General features: G+C 42.5%; 2 protein-coding genes across 4 annotated transcripts in view; both read left to right on the top strand.

Moving 5' to 3' along the window:
* BNIP2 (BCL2 interacting protein 2) overlaps positions 1-13,993 on the top strand; it is a 32,866-nt gene extending 18,873 nt beyond the window's left edge. For both annotated transcript variants that reach the window (XM_040969950.1, XM_040969951.1), the window contains one exon: positions 13,906-13,993. In XM_040969950.1, the coding sequence (XP_040825884.1) occupies positions 13,906-13,924 (19 nt within the window). In that variant the 3' untranslated portion in view covers positions 13,925-13,993. The remainder of the gene's footprint in view (positions 1-13,905) is intronic.
* GTF2A2 (general transcription factor IIA subunit 2) lies at positions 13,937-21,277 on the top strand. Of its 2 annotated transcripts, XM_040969952.1 has the most exons (4): positions 13,937-14,026; positions 14,971-15,075; positions 19,080-19,206; positions 21,042-21,277. In XM_040969952.1, exons 1-4 carry the CDS (start codon positions 13,955-13,957, stop codon positions 21,065-21,067), a joined length of 330 nt encoding a protein of 109 aa, XP_040825886.1. In that variant the 5' UTR covers positions 13,937-13,954; the 3' UTR covers positions 21,068-21,277. The 2 variants fall into 2 exon arrangements, with proteins under 2 accessions (XP_040825886.1, XP_040825887.1); XM_040969953.1 differs by lacking the exon at positions 19,080-19,206.
* Positions 21,278-22,043: the final 766 nt, after the last annotated feature.

Raw genomic sequence — 22,043 nt, 5'->3', positions numbered from 1 at the left:
ATGATGAGTTATTCACTGTCATGACTTTTTCTGTAGAAAACAAGCTGCTTTTTAAACTGCTCTCACTGTGAGCACTTTACCAAATCCTTGCATCTCAGTTATTTGAGCTTGTCCCAGATGATCTGTCTCCAGGTTGCTGTTGAACCATTGTTAACAGTACTGTAAATTAGGGTAAAGCATCATCTTCATGACACAATAAACACATGTAAACTCTTTGTTTTGTTCAGTCACCTACTGAACCATTCAGAATCAACACATTGGTCTAATGCTGTATTGGACATTTGAATGACTCATGTATTTGGTAAATGTACCATCTTCCAAACCTCTTCCTGCCACTCTTCAGCCCTTTGTGTGTTTTTCAAGATTTAGGCATGGTGCAGCAAAATTGAAGAAAATAGAAGTAAGCCTTAAAGGCTTATTCTGTCTTCTGTTAAACACATAGTCTGTGCAAAACATTGTTATTTTTAAGGACAAAGTTTTTAATGCAAAAGGGAATTCTACTTTTTGTACTCTTTCATCACAGACTTGTAATGGTAACTTAGCTACAACCGTGAGCTGCTGGAGGATTCTCCAGCTGAGACCATCTTTAGCAGCTCCCTGTCTCAGCTTGGGATCCAGTGGCTCTTGGCACATCCTGAGGCAATAATGTGAGCTATGGTGAATGAAGCCAAGACCATTACTTGCTGAAAATTTAGAAACACTGTGTTGAAGTAAACTAATGGAAACAACTTAGGCATTCCTTCTGAATTCACCATATGGAGATCATGAATAAAAGGTCATGGTTGAATCAATTGTGATGATAGTCCATATTTGTAGAGCATTGTAAGCAACTTTTATCCATGTGTTTTCTTGATATGGGTTGGCCTTTTTAATAGGTGCTTTTCCCACAGCAGTACCTGGGTCAGTTGGAGAGACAAAAAGCTTAACTTAACTCTGTATTTTTACTTCTGAAATCATGGTTTCTAACACTCGTTTTTATAACAGAAGATGTATTCTGTGAAGAACCAGATTAGAATACCTGCTATAACTCACACCTTAGTACATTCTGGTCTAGGGATGTGGCAACAAATGTTTCATAACTATGAAATTAAGATGATAACTGGTAGTTTAAAGGAAAAACATTGATTAAGCTTACTTATAATTGGCAATCATGTGACATTTTATTAAATTTTAATTTTCCATGACTGATTGAGGTGGAAGTAGATATCATTGTATTTTATCTTTTTGGGGGTTATGAGGCTAACTTACATGACCTATGATGTTTCTGTCCACATTTTTGTTAGCTTTAGTTCTGGTGCCCCTTTTAAGTTGGAAGCTTGTCCTGTGGAGCATGAAATACTTTGGTTTTTGTGTTCTGTGCACCGGGGAAAGTTGTTATGGACTCCACGATTTAAGCTTAGGAATTTTTAACTTAGTGGGGAGCATGGACACATGTGATTCTAAGTACAGTCTGGCTGCATATCTGGGAAAGATCAAGCAGGAGAAAGGAGCCCTTTATAAAGGGATAAAGAAAGACTTAGCTGTTATCTAAGGCCCCCACTGAATGAATGTGTCCTCTTTAGGGTCAGTTGGTAGTTCCGTTTCTTTTACCCAGCCGGAAAGCTTGTGGCTGGCTGTACACAGTGTGAATAGGAGAAAAGGTGGTAACAGCTATGAAAGGAGTTCATATTTGCTTTGCTTTCTTTGTTGCTAGAGAAGCAAGTTTCAGCAGAGAGGGTTAGCAATCAGTGCCAGATTAAAGGTTTAGACAGGTCACAGTTGGTCAACGTTAGTCTTTGAAAAAGGACATTGTTCTTCAGTAACTGCACTGGATTCTGAACTGTGCTGATGGTTTTATGGCTAAAGTTTCTGCAAATGTGTTTACAATATTTGAAAAGATAGGGGTCTGCTTTTTGGATAGAGGCTTTTTTCAAAGGACTGATAGGTGAGAGCTCAGGGAGTTTGGAAGTGCTAGATGTAATGCAGGTACAGCTTGTTAGATTTCTGCAGTTGGTCAGTTAGCATTAGGATAAATATCTGATAGAACAGTCAGGTTCCATGATGAAGCCAGTGTGTGTGTGTGTGTGTGTGTGTGTGTGTGTGTGTGTGTGTGTGTGTGTGTTCATAGTAATACCATCCTTTTCCCATGTTGTATGTAGAAAATAGCTAACATAGATCACATGAGGAGAGAGACTAAAAAATAACAGTCCACTACACTGTTTTGTTTTTCTCCCCACCCTGTCCACATATTTCAGAAATAGATCTTAAAGGGATGGAGTGAGTAGTGGAGTTAATGTACTGGGAAGCTGTTGCTGGCCAGGAGTTTGCCTTTATGGTGAATAGGAGTTGTGATGTTGGAGTGTGTTAGAGCATAAACCTACACATGCATGGAAGGCCGGCTGTGGAGGGAAGTGAGTTACTGTCTACTTGATGTAGTTGGTAAGAACTGTCTGAGGGACCCCAGCACCCTCGTCTCCCATTCTTGAGATTTCTGAAGAGCCCGGATCAGTAGTGTAGGGCTCAGTAATATAACTTTGTTTTAAAGTTGTAAGTATTAAAGAAAAATAAATTAGAATGTTAAAAGAAGAATGCTAAAATCTGGATAGAACCTTTTGTCCCAACAAAATGTAATAAATAGGTCTTCTACTTAATTTCAGATGCTTGGAGAGTAAACTTTAAAATGCCATGAAAATTCACACAAAGCACTTAATGGATGAAGTATAGATGCAGACCAGGAGTCTAGTGCTTCGGACTTAGATTTCAGTTCACGTTTCGCTTGGCAAAGGAAGAATTCCAGGGCACTGTTTGTATACAGACCATCTGAAGCCCAGTGTCCTTGAACAGTTGTGTAACTGTTTATTTGCATAAACCCAGTGAGTCCGTTTTAGTGATGTTCAAAGCCACGGACTAGCACAGCCCTTGTTCCTGTAGAAAACAATACAGAGTTTGTTAGACACTAATGCACTTTCATACATATTTAAAAATATGTTTGTTGCCACAGGTTCACAAGTTGTCATTTAGACAGTACTGTGATCATTGTATTACTAGCAGGATGGTGTTGCCTAGCCTCGTTAGATCCTTGCACACTGAGAAATCTAGTTTCCATGTGTGTCTGTGTGCAGCATGTCCATGTGGTCTCTGTAAGACCAAGGTCGGTCAGGATTTCCTATGGTGATGTAATTATTTTCTTTTTCCTTGGACCTGTTAGGAATACAGTAACTTGTGTTTTAATTTGTTGCACATCGTATTTTTTGCAACGTTCGTGAGTTTAAATAAATGAATTGGAAAGTTTGTGCCTCGTGTTGTCACTTTTTTCTGCCTTCTGTCAATGCTTGTTAAACTCTCACAGTGGATACGAATAAGCCTTTCAAGTAATACCAGGCCTTTTTGTGTTTTTTTTTTTTTTCTGGGGTCTGTGTTGTCTATTCAAGGAAGGAAGAGTGCAGTCTGATTTTTAACACTGGAGTACAAATTTTGTACAATTAGGGAAGTGACTGAAAATGAAGAGATTGTGTAAATTTCTTACCAAAACCTGCTCAGAGGTTCCAATTGGTTACGTTAGATGGCAAACTGCTGTATACTTTACAATTAGATTCATTAATTCACAATAATTAGGTTACCTAAGATAAGCTGGAATTATGTAGACTGCATATGCTGAAGTATTTGCTTTACATATTGGGCACAAATTTTAAGTGCAAGACCTCAGAAATTAAAATTCTTAATGAATCACAAGCTTGAAGCCTAATCGGGACCAAAATAACGGCAGCTCTGTTTTGACTAACAGGAGATAATGGATCTCAGATGTTGCAGAATCTCTCAATTTATTATTACACGTAGTTCAACAGTATTATCCTCAACAGAGTCCAGGCATTAGAAAGTGAATGTCTAGGTCCATTAAATTGTGCTGCTAACAATGTGGAGATGAGCCTCTAAAAATTCTAATTTGTTTTGGAAAGATGTAGGCACAACCTGGAGAGTTGCATGGAGGCGTGGCCTCGGAATGGGGTGGGCGGAGTCAGTTACAAACCCCACCCCCTCCGCGCCCGCGCTCTGACCTCACAGGCCTTGACTGGCGCACCGGAGCCGTGGGGGCGGGGCCGAGCCCGCAGACGTGGTGTCACTTCCAGGTTCCGGGAGCACTTCCGGGTCGTGCGCCCAGCGCTGCGGTTTGGCGGCGGCCGACGCGGAGGTGGCGGTGAGTCCGGAGTCTGCAGGCCTGTGTGGGGCCGCGGCCGGGAGCGCCTTCGCTGCGGTGGTGAGCGAGCGGGCGAGCGGGCCCCGGGAACCCCGCCGGGAGGAGGGGCCGCGGCGGTCGGCGGCCAGGTGCGTGCCCGCCCCGCTCTGAGGCGGGAACCCTAGGGAAGTCCGCCTTTTGAACGGGGTGCTGGGCCGGGAAGGGCCAGGACGGGGCCCTGCGGGACTGTGAGCCCCGAGCGCCTGGAAGCCCCGAGCCCGTCTCCGTCCTGCGGCTTGGTGGGCACCTGAGGTCAGTCAGGCGGTGATTGCAGCGTTCACCTGTTGTGGATAACGCAGACCGCTTGCAAGCGGGGCATGGCACGAGTCTCCGTACTGTTACAACTCGTCGGGTCTTTAATGTTTGTGATGTTCTGATTAGCGTGTGTGCCTGGGGCATTTAGGGGGGTCCTGTGCGGTGTGAGCGGATCGCTCGGGGCCGGGAGCGCGGGGTGCCCTTTCCGGGGTGCTGGGCGTGAGAGCCGAGGCAGCCCCTCGGAATGGGGCGCCCCGAGAAATGTGAGGGAACCGTTACCCGTCCCAGCCGCTGCTCATCACTGTGAAACACCTTGCACGTGTAGGAGAGTAAGCGTGCGGCGTTTGTCTTCCTGTGTCTGTCTGATTTCAGTGGACATGATGGCCTCCAATTGAAAAATCGTTTTGGTGCAGATGTCAACATTTAAGTTTTTGTGCTGGAATCCTGAAATTATGCCGTCCATTCCCGGACACCCCGGGGTGATTCGTTGTCTGTGCTGTTGGGAACTGGGAACGCGGGTGGCTGTTTTTCAGGACTTTGATTTCTTGCGGACAGGCGGCCTGCCACGGACTGGCCGGGTCCTACAGTAGGTGGCTACACCCCTAACGTGTAAGGGTTTCCTTCTGGCCACATACTTGCCTGCTCTTGTTATTTGTGCGGATTTGGTAATAGCCAGTGTCGGCGGAGTGATGTCCCTGTGGTATTGAGCTGCTTCCCACTGAGAGCTGTTGCGATTGCGTCTGTCTGCTGCGTCTGTGTGCTAACGCTTGTGTGTCGTCTTGGGGAGATGTCGGTCCGGCTGTTTGGGGGCTCTGTAGCTGAGTCTCCTGCATTTCCTATGTAAGATATTGATCTTTTGACGGATAGTGTGTTCGTGTTTTCTCCCATTCCATTGTCTCAGCACTGTTGTTTCTTTTGCAAAGTTTTTAAATTAACATCCCGTTTGTAGCACTGTGCAGCTCTGGTTTGCTGTGACTCTGTGGTGTATTTTACAATCGAATGCCGTGCTACCTCTGGTGTTCTTCATTATAGGATTATTTGGGTATTCACGGCCTTTAGTGCTTGCATATGAATTTGGGAATGTTTTCTGGCTAGTTATGTGAAGAATGTCATTGGTATTTGGATGGGGATGCATTGAATCTGTAAACTGCTTTGAGCGGTGTGGACACTTTAATAGTGTCAGTTCTTCCAATTCGTGTATATGGGACATCTTTCTGGTTTTTGGTGTCTTCACTCTCATTAATGTTTTGTAATTTTTATTCAAGAGACCTTTGGCTTCCATGGTTTTACATTTATTACATGGTTTTTGGGCAGTTGCAGCTTGCATAATTTCTTTCTCTGTATTAGTGTAGAAAATACTCCTGATTTGTGTGTGTGGATTTTGCACCATGCAACTTTGCTGAGTTCATGTATCTGTCCTAGCTGCCCCTTCCTCTAGGTTTCCCTGTAGAGTCAGGTCGTCCTCAGACCAGGGTTCTCCTAGCCTAATTGCCCTGGCTGACACCTGCACTACTGGGTTGAGTAAGAGTGCAGAGGACATCCATAGTGGAAAGACTGGCAGCTCTTCCCCTCTTGAGCATGACATTTGCTGTATTGATGGTCACACTTAGCTCTTGCTGTGCCCATACATTTGCTTTCCAATTTGATCAGGGTTTTTGTCATGAGTGGATGCTGAACTTCATGAATGCCTTTTCTGGATAAAAGATGATACTTTTTCTCCTTCATTCTGTTGATGTGATGTATGTAAGAATTGATTGGCCTGTGTTGTACTGCCCCTGCATCCCTGGGGTAAATCCTGCCCAGTCATGGCGAATGATCTTTTTCATGTGTTAGATTCAATGCGCTAGTATTTTGCTGAGGATTTTGGTCTCTTTACTCCTATGGAAGGTTAAGATGTAGATTTCTGCTGTTTTGTCCTTGTCTGGTTTTGGAATCGAATTAGTGCTGGCCTCACACAAAGAGTTTGGAGGAATTCTTCCCTTTCGATTTCTTTGTGGTAGTTTGACAAGAATTAGGAGTGAAACCATCTGGTCCTGGGCTTTCTTTTTAAGTGACTTTGGATTAATGATTCAGTTTCACTAGTGGTCTGTTTAGATTTTCTATATCTTGTTTAAATTTGGGAAGTGATGTTATAGGTTTTGCTGTGTGTTGCTGTCTAGTTCATAATGCTGTCTGGGGTTGGGGGAATGGAGGCACTCTGTGGCCACCTGTGCTACAATGCCAGTGCACACCTACAGCCCACAGCCTGCCAACAGTACAGCTCAGGGTTGGACCAAGGACCTTTTTTTTTTTCTTTTTTTGCCATGGAGCCCGAGGCTACTGCAGCCAGTCACAGGTCACAGTTGCTGGTAGATAACTCCAGTCGATTAGGACCATTAGGACCATGGTTCTTTACTTGGAATGGGAGGGTCTGGAGGCTGTGTCTGCATATCTGCGGGTGTGGTCCTAGGAGCGGGCTCCTTGGAATCTGCCATGGCAGTTTGGCCACTTGCTGGATGCAGTCTTCTCACTGTGGTGTTCTACACACTAGTGAGAGTGGCAGGAATGTGAGCTGAAACACTCATCCAGCCCCGAGTCTGTCTACAAGGACCTGCTGGCACTGGGTCGCTCCACTGCAGTGGTGCTGGCACTGAGCCTCTTGCATGGCTTGCAGGAAGTTGAGGGAGAGGGGTAGTGAAAGCCGGTCTCCTTGTTCTCCCAACTGAGAAGACCAAAGGCAGGTTCAAGCTTGGTGGTAGTAGGCCGTGTAATCCTCTTCAGCAGGTGCCGGATTTGAAGTATAAGATATGGAATTGACTCTCCCTTTTCCCGAGGAGGAGGACAGCAGTTTCTCCTTGTAGTGCTTAGGGGAGGGGAGATAGTGACGACACCATCTTGTACCCTCAGTGAGTCTTCTATCAAAACCAGACACTGATCTTGCCTGGCTTCCATATCTCTTCTGAAAGTGCCGTGGCACACACCTAGTTATTCAAATTGGCATTCCTGTGGGAAGATGATTACTAAAGCATCTTAAGTCAGCCACCCTCTTGCCCTGCCTCTCCTTGGTAAAGGCTTTATTTCTGTTGCAACCTCTTCAGTTTTTACCCACCCCTTCCCCTAACGTTATGTATGTTTATTGGTAACAGCCTTTAGTCATTAATTGAGAATGCTTCAGCTGGCTTCTATTGTGCACCTGGTACTAGTTTAGATGCTTATTTTACTTCAGTGACCACAACGGTCTGTACCCTATGGAGTTTGCAATACACACTGTGTTAGTCATCGGAGTTGATCAAGATACAGGGTTTGAGCAATTCCAGAGTGAAAGAGGGAGTTGGCATTGTGGATTTGTGCTGAATTTAGGACTGAGGTAATTCTGTCTGTGCAGACAAAGACATTAGGGTTAACCAGGTGAAGAGTATTGCAGGCAGAAGGAACAGCCATTTTTAAACCTTTTAGGAAAAGGCTTGTCGTGTTAGAGGAGTATCAAGGAACACAGAATGTGTGTTTGTGGGAGAGGATGAACAGTAGGAAGGTTACAACGACTGATGGAACAGAGAAGAGACATATTCTCACTGACGTCTTAAAGGTCATCCTGGCTAGGCGTTTGGTTAGAGCGTAGAGAGCAAGCACAGAAATGGGCAATCCGGGACCTATGTGTTGGCTCTACTAGCTAATCCTCCACCTCCAAGTGCCACATCCCATATGGGCACAGGTTTGTGTCCCAGCTGCTCCACTTTCCTTCCAGCTCTCTGCTCATGGCCTGGAAAAGCAGTCAAGGATGGCTCAAAGCCTTGGGACCCTGCACCCACATGGGAGACGGGGAGGAGGCTCCTGGCTTCAGCTCAGCTCTGGCCATTGAGACCATTCAGGGAGTGAGCCTGAGGACAGAAGACCTTTCTCTCTCTCTCCTCTCTGTAAATCTGCCTTTCCAATAAAATAAGCAAAACTTGAAAACAAGGGAAATCAGGAGGTTGTTGTAGTAAATAAAGGGTGGTGATAGTGTCTCCCACCAGGGTGGTGACAGTGAAGACGGCCAGAAATGCTCTGAGTGCACCTGGAGCTTACGGGGGTGCGTGCATTGGAAGGTCACATCACAGATTTTTGTCCAAACTACTGGCTTCTTTGAACTGAAATGACAGAAATGTTGAGTGGGCAACTAAATCTAGGAGTGAGAAGTGCAGTACCAATTTCTGAATCTGGGGATCATCAATCGTTTGTACAGCCAAAAGAATGAATGTTGATCACTAAGTAACAAGTGGAGCTATAAAGTAGCAGAAAATAAAGCACAATGTCCTTGGCATTAAGAGTTCAGAGAGAACAAACTAATGAGTTAAGAGGATAACTCAAAGTTTTGTAGTCTAGAAGCCAAGCAGGCATCTTAACTAAGAGTCTAATGGGCTGTGCTGGGTCAGATGTTCTGAGTTCAGTAATGCCACTGGTGACTGTCGCCACTTGTTTCTTTAGAGCGGTGGAGGCAGAACCTTAGTCATTTTAAGAGAAAAGGGTGGGAAGAGAGAATGGGGCAAAGTAACGGACAGTACAGAAATGTACTGTTACTATCTGAAGAAGTGGGTTGTGGCTTTTTAAAGGACAAAAAAAAGATTTAAAATGGGAGAAGTAGCCGTTTGTTTGCTGATAGAAATGACCTGTAGAGAGGATGATTGGATGGTAAGAGAGTGAAGGAACAATTGTTAAAATGCTGTGCTCAGGGCCAGCATTGTGGAGTAGGGTGTAAAGCCACTGCCTGTAATGCCAGCATCGCATAGGGCTGCTGGTTGGAGTCCTGACCACTCCACTTCCACTAATCTAGCTACCTGCTTGGTGCACCTGGGAGAGTAGCGAGGACGGTCCCGAGTGATTCTCCTGTGGGAGACTAGAAAGAAGCCCCTGGCGTTGGCTCCGCCCACCACTGGCTGTTGAAACCATTTGAGGACTGAACTGGCAGATAGAAGACCTCTCTAATTCTGCCTTTCAAATAAGTAGACAGATCTTTACCAAAAAAAAGCTATCCTCGGGGCCCGGCGCGGTGGTGCAAGTGGTTAAAGGTCCTCGCCTTGCACGCCCGGGATCCCATATGGGCACCGGTTCTAATCCCGGCAGCCCCGCTTCCCTTCCAGCTCCCTGCCTGTGGCCCGGGAAAGCAGTTGAGGACGGCCCAAAGCTTTGGGAACCTGCACCCGCGTGGGAGACCCGGAAGAGGCTCCTGGCTTCGGATCGGCATAGTATCGACCTGTTGTGCTCACTTGGGGAGTGAATCATCAGACGGAAGATCTTCCTCTCTGTCTCTCGTCTCTGTATATCCGCCTTTCCAATGAAAAAATAATAAAAATAAATCTTTAAAAAAAAAAAAAAGCTATCCTCCATGGACTAGAGTGGACTGAATGACGCCTTGTGCGTACAAAACCAGTATGTGGCACGGGTCTTTTGAGAAGGATTCGTTAGTATGCCCCGCAGTCACAGAGGTATGAGCAGTAAGATTTAAATTTGTCTTCCTAAACGCTGCTTTTTATGGATTTGGTGGGGAAAGCTGTTAAGTGGAAACAATGTGAAGCTAGTTGATTGGAGGCGTTTGAAATCAAGCTTGTGGTACAGTTCAGTAGGATGAGTTCCAACGTCTAATGCCTTGTTCCCCAGGGTACTTGCTTCTGAAAGGTCTCCAGGGTCTTTAAGTTCCAGTCGTACTCTGATCTCTCTGGTTGTGGTTATTTCCACCTTCTGAACATATCCAAGTTCCTCTGCAGCTCTATGGCTAAGTCTTAAACAGCTTTCTTAAGAAAATAGGAGCTTGGGCCCGGCGCAATGGCACAGTGGTTAAGGTCCTCGCCTTGCACACCCCATATGGGCGCCGGTTCTAATCCTGGTGGCCCCGCTTCCCATCCAGCTCCCTGCCTGTGGCCTGGGAAAGCAGTCGAGGACAGCCCAAAGCTTTGGGACCCTGCACCTGCGTGGGAGACCCGGAAGAGGCTCCTGGCTTCAGATCGGCATAGCATTGGCCGTTGCGTTCACTTGGGGAGTGAATCATCGGACGGAAGATCTTCCTCTCCATCTCTCCTTTCTGTATATCTACCTTTCCAATAAGAAAAAAAAAAAAATAGCTTAAAAAATCTGGCCAAGCCTTTATTGCCAGAGCCTTGTTAGAAGCAGGGGACAGAGAACGAAAGGACCCAGGAAACCTGATTGAAGGGGTGCCTCGAGGAAAATTGATGGAGCAGCCTTCAGTAGGACCTGATGGATGCAGAGAGCGGATTTACAGAAAGACATTTGTGATTCAGCTGTAGTGACCAAACAGAGGCATGGCTTACTGGCACAGATATTGATTGGTGTGTATTTAGACTTGGTTGTGGCAGTCCACAAATGCTGCTTTCATTTGTTACATAAAACAAAGTTTTGAATCATACTTGGAATTTTTTTCTTTAAGATTTTATTTTATTTTTATTGCAAAGTCAGATGTACAGAGAGGAGGAGAGACAGAGAGAAAGATCTTTCACCCAATGATTCACTCCCCAAGTGAGCACAACGACTGGTGCTGCGCCAATCCGAAGCCTGTAACCCGGAGCCAGGAGCTCTTCTGGGTCTCCGATGCAGGTGCATGGCCGTCCTCGACTGCTTTCCCAGGCCACAAGCAGGGAGCTGGATGGGAAGTGGGGCCACCGGGATTAGAACCGGTGCCCATATGGGATCCTGGTGTGTTCAAGGCGAGGACTTTAGCCACTAGGCCAGGGCGCCGGGCCCCATACTTGGAATTCTAATGTAACACCTTAATGTACCATCAAGTGGTTAATTCAACAAGTGTTTACCAAATATAAACTATATACATTGTTCTTGGGGGTAAATGCTTATATATAGCTATATAAAAATCCCCCCCACCTTCATGGATCATCAATTATAGTAAATGGAGACAAGAAAGCATTCATTATGGGCTTTAGTTAATGGATGTGAAAATCAGTCTGGAGAGGAGGGGGAACTTGTTTTCTGCTTGTTGATCGCAGAAAGCCTTTCTGGTGGGGTGATGTTTTTAGCAGTGCTGAATCAGATGAGGGCATGAATTACGTGGGTGTCTGGGCAGAATATTCACAGCATGAAGGCCAGCTTATGCTGAGGTCCTCAAACAAGAACATACTTGCCAGGTAGAGGCACGGCAGGGGACACATGTGACCAAGCAGAGTGCAGGAGAGGGGCAGGAGTGTGGTAAAGGGCCCGGATTACAGAAGGACTCGGGATTTTTTACTGACATGAAACATTGCTCTTGGTGTTTTTAAGTTGTATGATTAGACTTGGTTTAAAATTTCAGGATGATTGCCATGAAGGGTGAGAGAGGCAAGGGAGAACCCTGAAATTGCTCTAAGACAACCCCTGCAATTTGGAGGAGTTTCTGTAGGACTCTAGCAGCAGAGCTGCTTGTCTCGGGGCAGTAAGCCAGGCTCTGGCATCAGACTGATGAGAAGTAGGTGATATTCATTGCACTGCATAGAGCCAGGGGTGGGGCAGCTAGCCCTCAATTCCCCAAGGGAGTCAGGGCAGTGAGTGTTATACTTCAGCACTGAAGATGAACGGTGTATGACTAGTTTACGTGTGGGCTTGTGGTTGGTCCATCTAAGGGGTGACTGGCGTTGCTTTCAGTGGTCAAAGATAGAACCCAGTATGTTTCCTTTCCAGTCTCCGTTTCCAGGTAGATTGATTATTACTCTATTTGACCTGGACTTGAAGTTTCTAAAAATATTTATGTGTAAGTCTTTGACAGGAAGTTGTTAGCTATGGGTGATAAATCAATTTCAAGGCCTGCAGTTAGGAGTTTGGGTGATGTCTTGCCTGAGCTCCCACAGCCCCGGCTGGCATTGAGATGTTAACTGTGTGCTAGAGAGACAGTGGTGACATCACCTTTAGTTAATGAGGTAAGCTTTACAGAGGATTTGCAGCGAAGGAAAAGGAAGAGATCCCGGGATGGCACATGGTTACAAAATCATGAAGTAGGCTGGCATTAATGATGGTGAGGTAATAACATAAGTGTGGTTAACATTGAAGATGAGAGAAGTGGTCAGATTTTGTATACATTTAGAAAAAAGCTGAAAGTGCTAAGTGATAGATTTGATGCCAGGCAAGAAAAACAAGGGAGGTAATGATTTGGGGATTGGAACGGTGTCAGGAGTTTGGTTTTTTGCATATTTCAGTAGTCAATTTGATGTGTTTATCCACTGTCAAGAAGTTTTATACAAGGGTACTTCAAAAAGCTCATGGGGAAAATGAAATTAAAAGATAAGTTTATTTTTTCTCAGTACAAAAAAAAATTGAAATCTATGTAGTTTTTCATAATGCATTTTCCACAAACTTTTTGGAAATCTTTTGTAAATAGATACAAGAGAAGTCAGGACTAGAGCTACAAATTTGAATGTCCCTGGGAGATAGATGGGACTGAAGCCGTGAACCTGGATGGAGGAACCGTGGGAGTCAAGCATATAGTTAAGAGAACACCCAGGAAGCCTTAGCACAGCTGGGTAGGAAACCGGCAGGAGCTGAGGGAGTGCCACGTAAAGAGAAGTGTAATAACAGTGAAGCAGAGAAGTGCAGTAGCAGTGAAGCGGATGGAGAACTGAGAGTAAAGAAGTGTGAAGATGCTGTATGACCGTTGTGTTTGCTTTCACCTGAGGATTACTCTATAAAAGAACAGACCTCCTCCTGGCTGGTAGTAGTCATTGAGTCTGTGTCACTGCTGTCCTTCTAGGACTTCCATTCCTGATGTTTATAATATTTGAGTTTTCTATGATTTAGGGGCACCACATGGTCTGTTCCTCTACTCTATCCATCTGCCATGCCTTGCTCATACTGACACACTAGTAATATAGAGTTTATAATTCTCCCACATTCCAGTTTTGTTCTGTCATCCCAGAATGATTTTCCTTTTTGATGCTTCTGAAATCTGACTTCAAGAATCAGGAAGCTTTGCTAAACCCACTCAGGCAGAATAGAGATAGGCTCTGTAGCACTGCTCTGTGTGCACCTATCACAGTTGTTGGTTTAGAATGAATTTTGTGTATCTGTTACCCTCTAGGGCATGACATTTTAGGGTTGGAATGTGTCTTTCTTCATCTCCTTCCACCTGCTACCTACTATAGTAGCATCCTCTGGATAGATACTTCACAAATACTGACATTTAAGAAAAATAAAGGAGCTGGCAGGTATGCGAATGTGGCTAAAGATTACCTGCATCTGTGATTTCACAGCAGGTAGAAAGAATGGTACATGGAAAATTCTAGGCTAAATCAGGAAGTAAGACTTACATATTTTAGGAACTATAACAGCTCTACTACATTAAAGGAGTATATATGCCTATCAGAAAAAGCTGTTCCTGAAATTATTATACAGTAATTGTACTTACTAAAGGGTTCTCAGAATATATACAGTTGACTATGTAACAGGTATAATTTGTTATAACATTTTTGAAATTTATGTTAAAATTTTAGGACATCAATGCAAGCCTGAACAAGAAGAACGGTTTCCTCCTCCTGAGCCATGGCGTATCAATTATACAGAAATACCACTTTGGGAAACAGTCTTCAGGAGAGCCTAGATGAGCTCATACAGGTGGGAAACTGACAATCAGACACATGTTCAGATGGCTCTGTAATAATTTGTGTCACATCCCTTTTCCCAGAGATGAGAGAAATAGGGGTGTTAGGCCCCGACAGTATTGCTGCCAAGTAACTTCAAATCCTGTTTATTATACCATTGAGATACATTCAACACTATTCATTCACTCATCATGTATCTAAAACTTTAAAAAGACTTAAATGTAAATATTCAGATTGTTGGTTTTCCCTTTACATATTAGGAAGAAAAGCATATGCTGTATGGCTTCAGAAGAGTTAGCTTTTTTAAAGAGTTATTTATTTGAAGGGCAGAGTTACGGAGAGGAAGGAGACACAGATGTTCCATCTGCTAGCACATTCCTCTAAATGGCCAGGATGGGCCATGCCAAAGCTAAGAGTCAGAAACTTCGGATGTGTCCCTCTCACGGATGCTAGGATCCAGTTCTGTGAACCATCTTCCACTGGTTTCCTAGGCACGTTAGCAGGAAGTTGGATCAGAAGTAGAGCAGCCAGGACTTGAACTGGCACTTTTATGCGATGCCAGCCCCACTGCTTCACATTATAGGCTCCAGAGAATTAACCTTTTTAAAATGCAGACTCCCCAGTAGAAACATAGTTTCCTGGGCTTCAAAATGATTATAGTAAGTTTTTCTGTTAAACAATAACAGCACATCTTTCCAGGGTTTTGAATGAAGAAAGCAAGGTAGGATACATGGGTTTGCTTAGCTTCAGAACCTCAACTGAATGTTTTCATTTTCAAAGTGAAGTTTATGTCAAGACAGCTTGAGCCTTTTTGCTTGTTGTCCAGGATGGCAAAGGGGAAACAAGGAATCCTGGGTTAGAGGCTTTGGGTAACCAGTTAAATTTGAGGTAATGCATAGTTCTGCTTGTCTTCAGTGTTGTTCCTAGAAGAACTTAATGAGTTTCACTTTTTCTCAGTCTCAACAGATCACCCCCCAACTTGCCCTTCAAGTTCTACTTCAGTTTGATAAGGCTATAAACTCAGCATTGGCTCAGAGGGTCAGGAACAGAGTCAATTTCAGGGTAAGGATATTTTCTTAAGTCTACCTGTTTGTGTATTTATTAAGTATAGAAGAAGAGATGGCTACAATTAATTTGAAATAATTTTTAAGTCATTAAATATGCTTATTCACCTAATGAGAGTTGTTTTTAGATTTATTCTATTTTAAAAATCAGCCTATAAGTTTGCCTACCTTTCCGGAAGAGTTATGGAAATGTCAAACTCGAAAATAGCTGCAAGATGGGAGGTGAGTGACAGAATAATCCCTAAGGTTCAATGATGTCTTTAGGAGTCTTGCCTTAACCTGTTCAGGGAAGTCCAGAGATGTCACCTTCCTGCCTGCATAACCGGCATGGTAACCTGAAGTGTGGGAGGTAGTAGTCTGTTTTGCAGCTTGTTCTCATTTTAGTCATTGATACTCGGAATAGCCAGTCAGAGCTGAACATAATTCTCTCAGTGGTCCCTAAATCAACATGAAATTTGAGAGAGAATCATGGTGGGCTGGAAATAATTGTCTTGTCCATAGACATAATATTCAGTTATCCTGTTCTCATTATATATGCTTACGTTGTATAATAAGGCATAAGCATAATACAGAAAATCAAAGGTTAAAATATATATGAAACTCGGTGGAGAGATAGATTGGTTATCTGTTCATATGTAAGAAGCTCAGTGTTGTAGATTTGTCGGTTTTATTGATGATAACAAATATAAAAGAAATCCTTACCATTTATTAAACATTTGAGTGCTTGTTATGTATCACACTTTTCAGATATTGGCAATACAAGGATGAGCAAGACAAGCACTGATTTTTTTTTTTTAAGATTTTTTTTTTTTTTAATTTTTATTACAAAGTCAGATATACAGAGAGGAGGAGAGATAGAGGAAGATCTTCTGTCTGATGATTCACTCCCCAAGTGAACGCAATGGTTGGTGCTGTGCCGATCCAAAGCCAGGAGCCAGGAACTTGCTGGCTACAATTTTGTTTTCTCCATTGCCAGTCATTTTCATTTTTTATTGGAAAAGCAGGTATAGAAATGTCTTCCATCTATTCATTCACTTCCCAAGTGGCCGCAACAGCCAGAGCTGAGCTGATCCAAAACCAGGAGCTTCTTCCAGGTCTCCCACGTGAGTGCAGGGTCCCAAGGCTTTGGGCGGTCCTCAACTGTTTTCCCAGGCCACAAGCAGGGAGCTGGAAGGAAAGCAGAGCAGCTGGGTCACAAACTGGCACTCATATGGGATCCCACCAGAACATAGCAAGGATTTAGCCACTAGACTATCAGCCTGTGCCCTGCTAGTTCAGTCTGACCCTACCACAGAACATATATATGGTAAAGATGAGAAAATACACTAGATCATATTGAAGTATATAGTTATTGTATAGGTCATCAATAATTATAGAAAATAAGGTTAACCACAAATTATTTTTTTATTTGAAAGGCATAATTAAAGGAAGAGGATCGGCATGTGCTGGTTCACTCCCCAGATGTCTGGGTTTGCACTGGTCCAGCTAAGTTCTTCCAGGTCTCCCAAGTGGGTGCGCTGCTTTCCCAGGCCACTAACAGGGAGCTAAATCAGAAGTGGAACAACTGGGACTCAAACAGCACCCATATGGGATGCAGGCAGCAGAGGCTCGACTTTCTATGCCAGGTCCCAATTGTTTTAATGGAGTATTATGGGGAGGAGATACCCAACATTTTAATTATGCTGAAAGTTAATGTCAGTGTATGTATCAGGTACATTGATTTTTTTTTAAACCTGAATTTTAATGGTTTAAAAAAACATTCTGTGCTTGATACTCACAAATTGATTATTATCTCCAAACGGTAATTAAACAGGCATTATAAGACTTTCTAATGAAAGCAAGAGCCTCCTTTCCCAGCCTGTTTTCTTCAGTGAAGAAGTGTTAGTCATTGTAAGCTAGAGAAAAAAGCTATTTCTAGTTTGTCCATGTATATTTTAAAAATTGTATCTTACAAGTCATGGAATATACTACTTAGCCAAATATTGAAGTGTTAAAATCGCCAAAGCCAGAAATTTTATAGAAGGAACCTTTTAAATATGATTCTTTGTACTAAAAAAGTGCTTTTACATTATACTGGAAGTAATGAATAGATTCTTTATGCAAGTAATACCATGAAGGTCATTTTATACTAAGCATTCTACTCCTATGTAATTAATACAGTCTTAATTATGTTAGCATAAATGTGTTTTCACTCCCAACTATATCAAAAGTGCCTTGTATTAGAAGTGAATATCCACATAGTCATAATGTCCAGCAACATGCTTTGTTCAGATTATTGCTAGGAAATCAATTAGATTAACTTATGTATGGGATGATTGATTACACACAAAAGGAGACAGCGTTCCGGATGCCAGAGGTGAGCATCAGGGTGGCATTTGTCTCCTTCAGGACAGAAGCAGATCGTGTTTGTCAAACTCTATTGGATATATCATGCATCATTTTTTTATTATTTTTTCTTTTTTTAAATGCATACTCTCCGGTGAAACTGTACTATCCTACCTTCCTGTTCCTAGACTTTCTGTCACACTGCTTTGTAGTTCTCTTGCCCCTCTGAGTGATCCTCAGGGCACTCTGGGTGTCCACACGCTAGCCTTTAGTGCGCCCACCCAGCACTGGGACCCTTAGGTGGAAGTGTTCATGCCTACCTGCCTTCTGTTCTCTTACTGCTTCCCGGATGTTGTGACTTGAAATGTCCAAAAGTCAAAAAGTCTCACTTGCCTTCCCTCCCAAACCAGTCTTTCTATAATTATACAAGGTGGAAATTATCCATCACAGGTAGAATTCTCCCCACTCCTGCCAGTTCTCCCGGTTCTACCATTCAGAATCTGTTGATCCACTCTGTTACTTTAGTAAAGCCACTTCCATTTTTGATAGAGCTAGCCGAGAGGCCTCAGTGGGAAGTACTTGTCCTCCTTCCCATTGTCAGCCTTCTTTGTAAGAGCTGCTTTCTCTGCCCTTTGCCCCCCGCCATTGAGTCTTTCAGAGTGCTGGTCCTAAAACTACACGGACTGGTGACAGGGACCCAGCGTAGGCCATGACAGTAACTCCCACATTCATTAGATTTACTAACTGATATATTCTTTGCTACCATTGTTTTCTTAATAAGACATTTAGATCTAATATGATTGCTTTTACAAAGATACTGTAAGGGAGTATTTTTATGTGTGCTCATCATTTAGATATCCTGCTGCATTAAATGTCCTTTATGAATGAATGTGTGCATATCTGAGGTTTTGGTTGCATTCTCTTTGTGTCTGGCACTTTAAAGTTTGTATCCATTTGAGGCAAAGATTGTGACACAACAGATTAAGCCACCACTTACAGTCCAGGCATCCTATATGCAAGTGCCACTTTGGATCCCTCCTGTTCTAGTTCTGACCCTGCCAGTGCACCTGAGAAAGCAGCAAGAGATACAGCCCAAATATTTGGACCCCTCTCACCTACCTGTGATACATGGATGGGATTCAGCCTGGCTCAGCAAGTGGAGAGATTCCTGTCACACTGCCTTCCATGTAATCTTTCCTCCTGATGTTGAAAGATACACAAATTTCTGCTTTAAAAAAAAAATTGTGACCACAATATTCATCATCCTGACATTCATCTTATTGGAAATACAGTAATCACAGGATTAAAATTGTTTCTAGGAAATTCCTTTTTTATTCAAATTTATGGAGAATTAACAATGTAGCTTTTAGAGTGTTTATATAGAAGTTGTAGTGAACCTGAATTTTAGCCACATGAGGGCAGCAGAGAACAGACTGAGCTTGTCCGCCCAGTTGGCAGTCTGCACAACTTCCACATGTTAACAGTGATCTGCCACCTGAAATATTTAACATTTTCCTTAGCAAACTGATCGAGGTTTTGTTTTTTATTTTAAATACATATACATTAACCACATCTTAAGCATTAGACATAATGTTTTAACAACTTAGTAACTAACTTCTCTTGAATTGCTTAAGGGAAAAATAATTTTTCATGGTATTTCTTTGTTTTATTTTAAAGGGCTCTCTAAATACATACAGATTCTGCGATAATGTGTGGACTTTTGTATTGAATGATGTTGAATTCAGAGAGATGACAGAACTTATTAAAGTGGATAAAGTGAAAATTGTAGCCTGTGATGGTAAAAGTAAGTGCTCACTAAACTGTGAAAATGTAACTATTTTAAATTGTTTTTATTGCATTGACTTTTCAATTAGATGAATTTCTAAAGGGCCAAGTTATGAGCTTTCAGAGACTTGGTTTTTGTCTCAGATTCTGAATTCCAAATCTCAGGTCCTCTCACTACCTTTAGGCATTTCAGCCATCAGGTAGGCTGCTCCTACAGATTGAAGGAGGGAGGGATCAGGGAAAAGCTGCTTTACTGTGCTGGATAGCCAGACCTGTGTAATTTGAAAGCCATTTTAAGGAAGACTTAAATTTACAGGCAAAATCTTGCAGTCATGTGCAGCTCATTCATTCCTCCAAAGTGTTAAATCTGTTTCAAGAGTTGTAGCTCTGCCATGAGTCCATGAATAGCTACTGCCAGTTTGCTGGTTGCATTTCTAATGTGCTTACCTTCTAATCTGACCATTCGTTTAAAGCAGCTATTCTGGAATTAAAAGGCCGCCTGTCTCAGAAAGCAGACTCCTAGATTAGGTATTTCCTTTGAAATAAAAAAATATAAAATCACCGAGGAAAGAGCACAAAGAAAATTAATACCACCTGGAAATGGCTTTCACTTTCGTGATTTGTTAATAATCTTACATGTATATGAAGGGATCAAGAGTTTCATGAAAAATTTTGCATTATCTTTTGACTCCATTTTCCTACAAACTTTGGAATCCCCAATTATTTTTTACAGTAACAAATATATGACCATAGATAAATTTGCAAATACATCTTGTTTCCCATGAGTTTTCTTTATCCTGATTTTTAGTCATTATTAAAAAAAAAACTGTACCTTGAGCCAATTTGAAGAAAAGCAGGTCCTAGAAAAGTTTCTAATGCTAGTAATCTTACATATATATACCTTATATCAAAAGATTATTCCTAGTTTACTTTTTAAAAATGTCTTTGGACATTTTCTGGACAAAAAGATAATGCATAAATTATAATTGAAACTGATAGAATCCTTGGAAGTCTTAACTTTTTAAGTTTACTGCGTAGATGATGGCTAGTCCTCTGTCCAGTAAGTCAACGATATATCCTTTTCCAGTAGCCATGCATAGCTACTGAGCAGTCAAATTGAGAAACTATACCTATGCTAATAAAGTAACTTAAGAAAAAGACTAGAGGAATTTGAGTCACAGTAGGTAAACACAATATAATGTACAAGGAGCATAGTAAAATGGGGGGATCCACCTCAAGACACCTGGTTCATGAGGCTCTTCAAGGAGCAGCAGCAAACCAGCCTCACCCGTGGCACTGGCTCTGAGGACCTCCCCTAGTGAGGGCTGAGTGCAGTTTGTTGAAGTACTTGTTGAGCACTCAGGGAAAGCCTTAATCATGTTGTTTGCTCTATTGTACCACCAGGGAAAAAAAAAAAAAACAAAACCTTTTTTCCAAAACAGTTTGGCATTTACGGTAGAGGTGAGGTACGTTTGAATGTTACTCAGTGAGGGAGGTGATTGAGGTACTACTATGGATATTCTAATAGGAACTCGTTTGTTTCAGAGAGCTGTGGCTAATACAGAAGCAGGGAACAGCTTGAGTTTTGATGTTTCCCACCTGGAAATTTCTTTTTCTTCTGATTATAGTTCCTTGTCATTTAGAATCTTAGGATAGCAGCGAATCTGAAAGGTGATTACAGAACAGTTATAAGAATCTAGCATAAATCTGAGGAGCTAAGCATATGCCCTATTCCATGGTCATCTTCCCCACCCCTCAGACTACGTCACTAGCAGTACCTGTTATCTTTTGGAAAGCAACTTAATTATAAATGTTTTAAGACTATTTTCACAAATTTACTTTCTTGTTTCCTAGATACTGGCTCCAATACTACAGAATGAATGGAAAAAATGGCTTTTTTATGCTATCTTCTGTTAATATCATCACTTTTTGAAGAAGAGCAGAGACTTTATTTATTCTAGCATTGCAGAAATGACTACACTGTGCTATATCAGCCACACAGCATGAAGAAAAGGTAGCTTTTTTCAATGATAAATCAAACGTTATTGCCTTCCTAAGAACTTTCTTTAATAAACTCATTTTAAACTTCAGTGTAGTCGCTGATGGAGCTGGTGCAGTTAATTACCCCTGAAATATGAAGTGAAAGCACACCACATCACTTACAAAAGTATTTAGAGATCGCGGTCACCTCTGTGTAGCCATGGGAGTTTTGGTAGTTGTAACTTACTCTGATGAAAGCATGCATCAGCAAGGGGCAAAAATCAAAATCTGATGGAAGCAAAAGTTATCATTGCGGTAAAAAAGCTGTATGTGGCTTAAGCCAGGTCATCTTTAGATGCTCTGTAGCAAAAATAAAACCAAACAATCTGCAGAGCAGATACATAATTTCTTGAACTGCCCACACTGATCAGATGTCATAAAAATCCTACTAAAAAATAGGACATCTGTGAGATCTGTGTCTAAAGGGAAAGTTTCCCTTCCTTACCGGTCTAGCACTACATATTCAATATGACTTCTAAACTCAAAGAGAAAATGTTAGACGCAGCAGTTGAAGTGCCTGCAGGCTAGCAGCGGAGCATAGATCTGTGAAGAGCAGCTTTTGAAGACAGGACGCTTTTCATCATCTGTTCAGAGTGGATTCCTGACAGCCACCTGCCCCTGTTGGCTCCTGGATCAGTGCTTAAGCTACTATGTGGGGATGAAAAAGCTGCTTTTTCAAGAGATAGAATAATTGACAACATTCTTTTAAAACAAGAAAAAAAGATAGGACTTTCAGGATAATAGTCACTGTTACTGTAATGTGAGACACAGAGTGCTAAGTGTTGCATACATTCCCCTGCTTAGTCCTCACAGAGA

This window comes from Ochotona curzoniae, unplaced genomic scaffold (assembly GCF_017591425.1).
Source record: "Ochotona curzoniae isolate NIBS_2020 unplaced genomic scaffold, NIBS_Ocur_1.0 scaffold_4701, whole genome shotgun sequence".
In the NCBI taxonomy this organism is placed as follows: Eukaryota; Metazoa; Chordata; class Mammalia; order Lagomorpha; family Ochotonidae; genus Ochotona; species Ochotona curzoniae.
Note: the sequence above shows the minus strand (reverse complement) of the source record. Positions and strands in the feature narration are given on the sequence as shown.

What these genes read in the sequence shown, in the direction of transcription:
- GTF2A2 (XM_040969952.1), top strand. Translation starts at nt 13,955, where the DNA reads ATGGCGTATCAATTATACAGAAATACCACTTTGGGAAACAGTCTTCAG. An exon ending in GGAACAGAGTCAATTTCAGG is followed by an intron (nt 15,076 to 19,079) that starts GTAAGGATATTT and finishes TTTATTTTAAAG; the next exon opens with GGCTCTCTAAATACATACAG. An exon ending in TGTAGCCTGTGATGGTAAAA is followed by an intron (nt 19,207 to 21,041) that starts GTAAGTGCTCAC and finishes CTTGTTTCCTAG; the next exon opens with ATACTGGCTCCAATACTACA.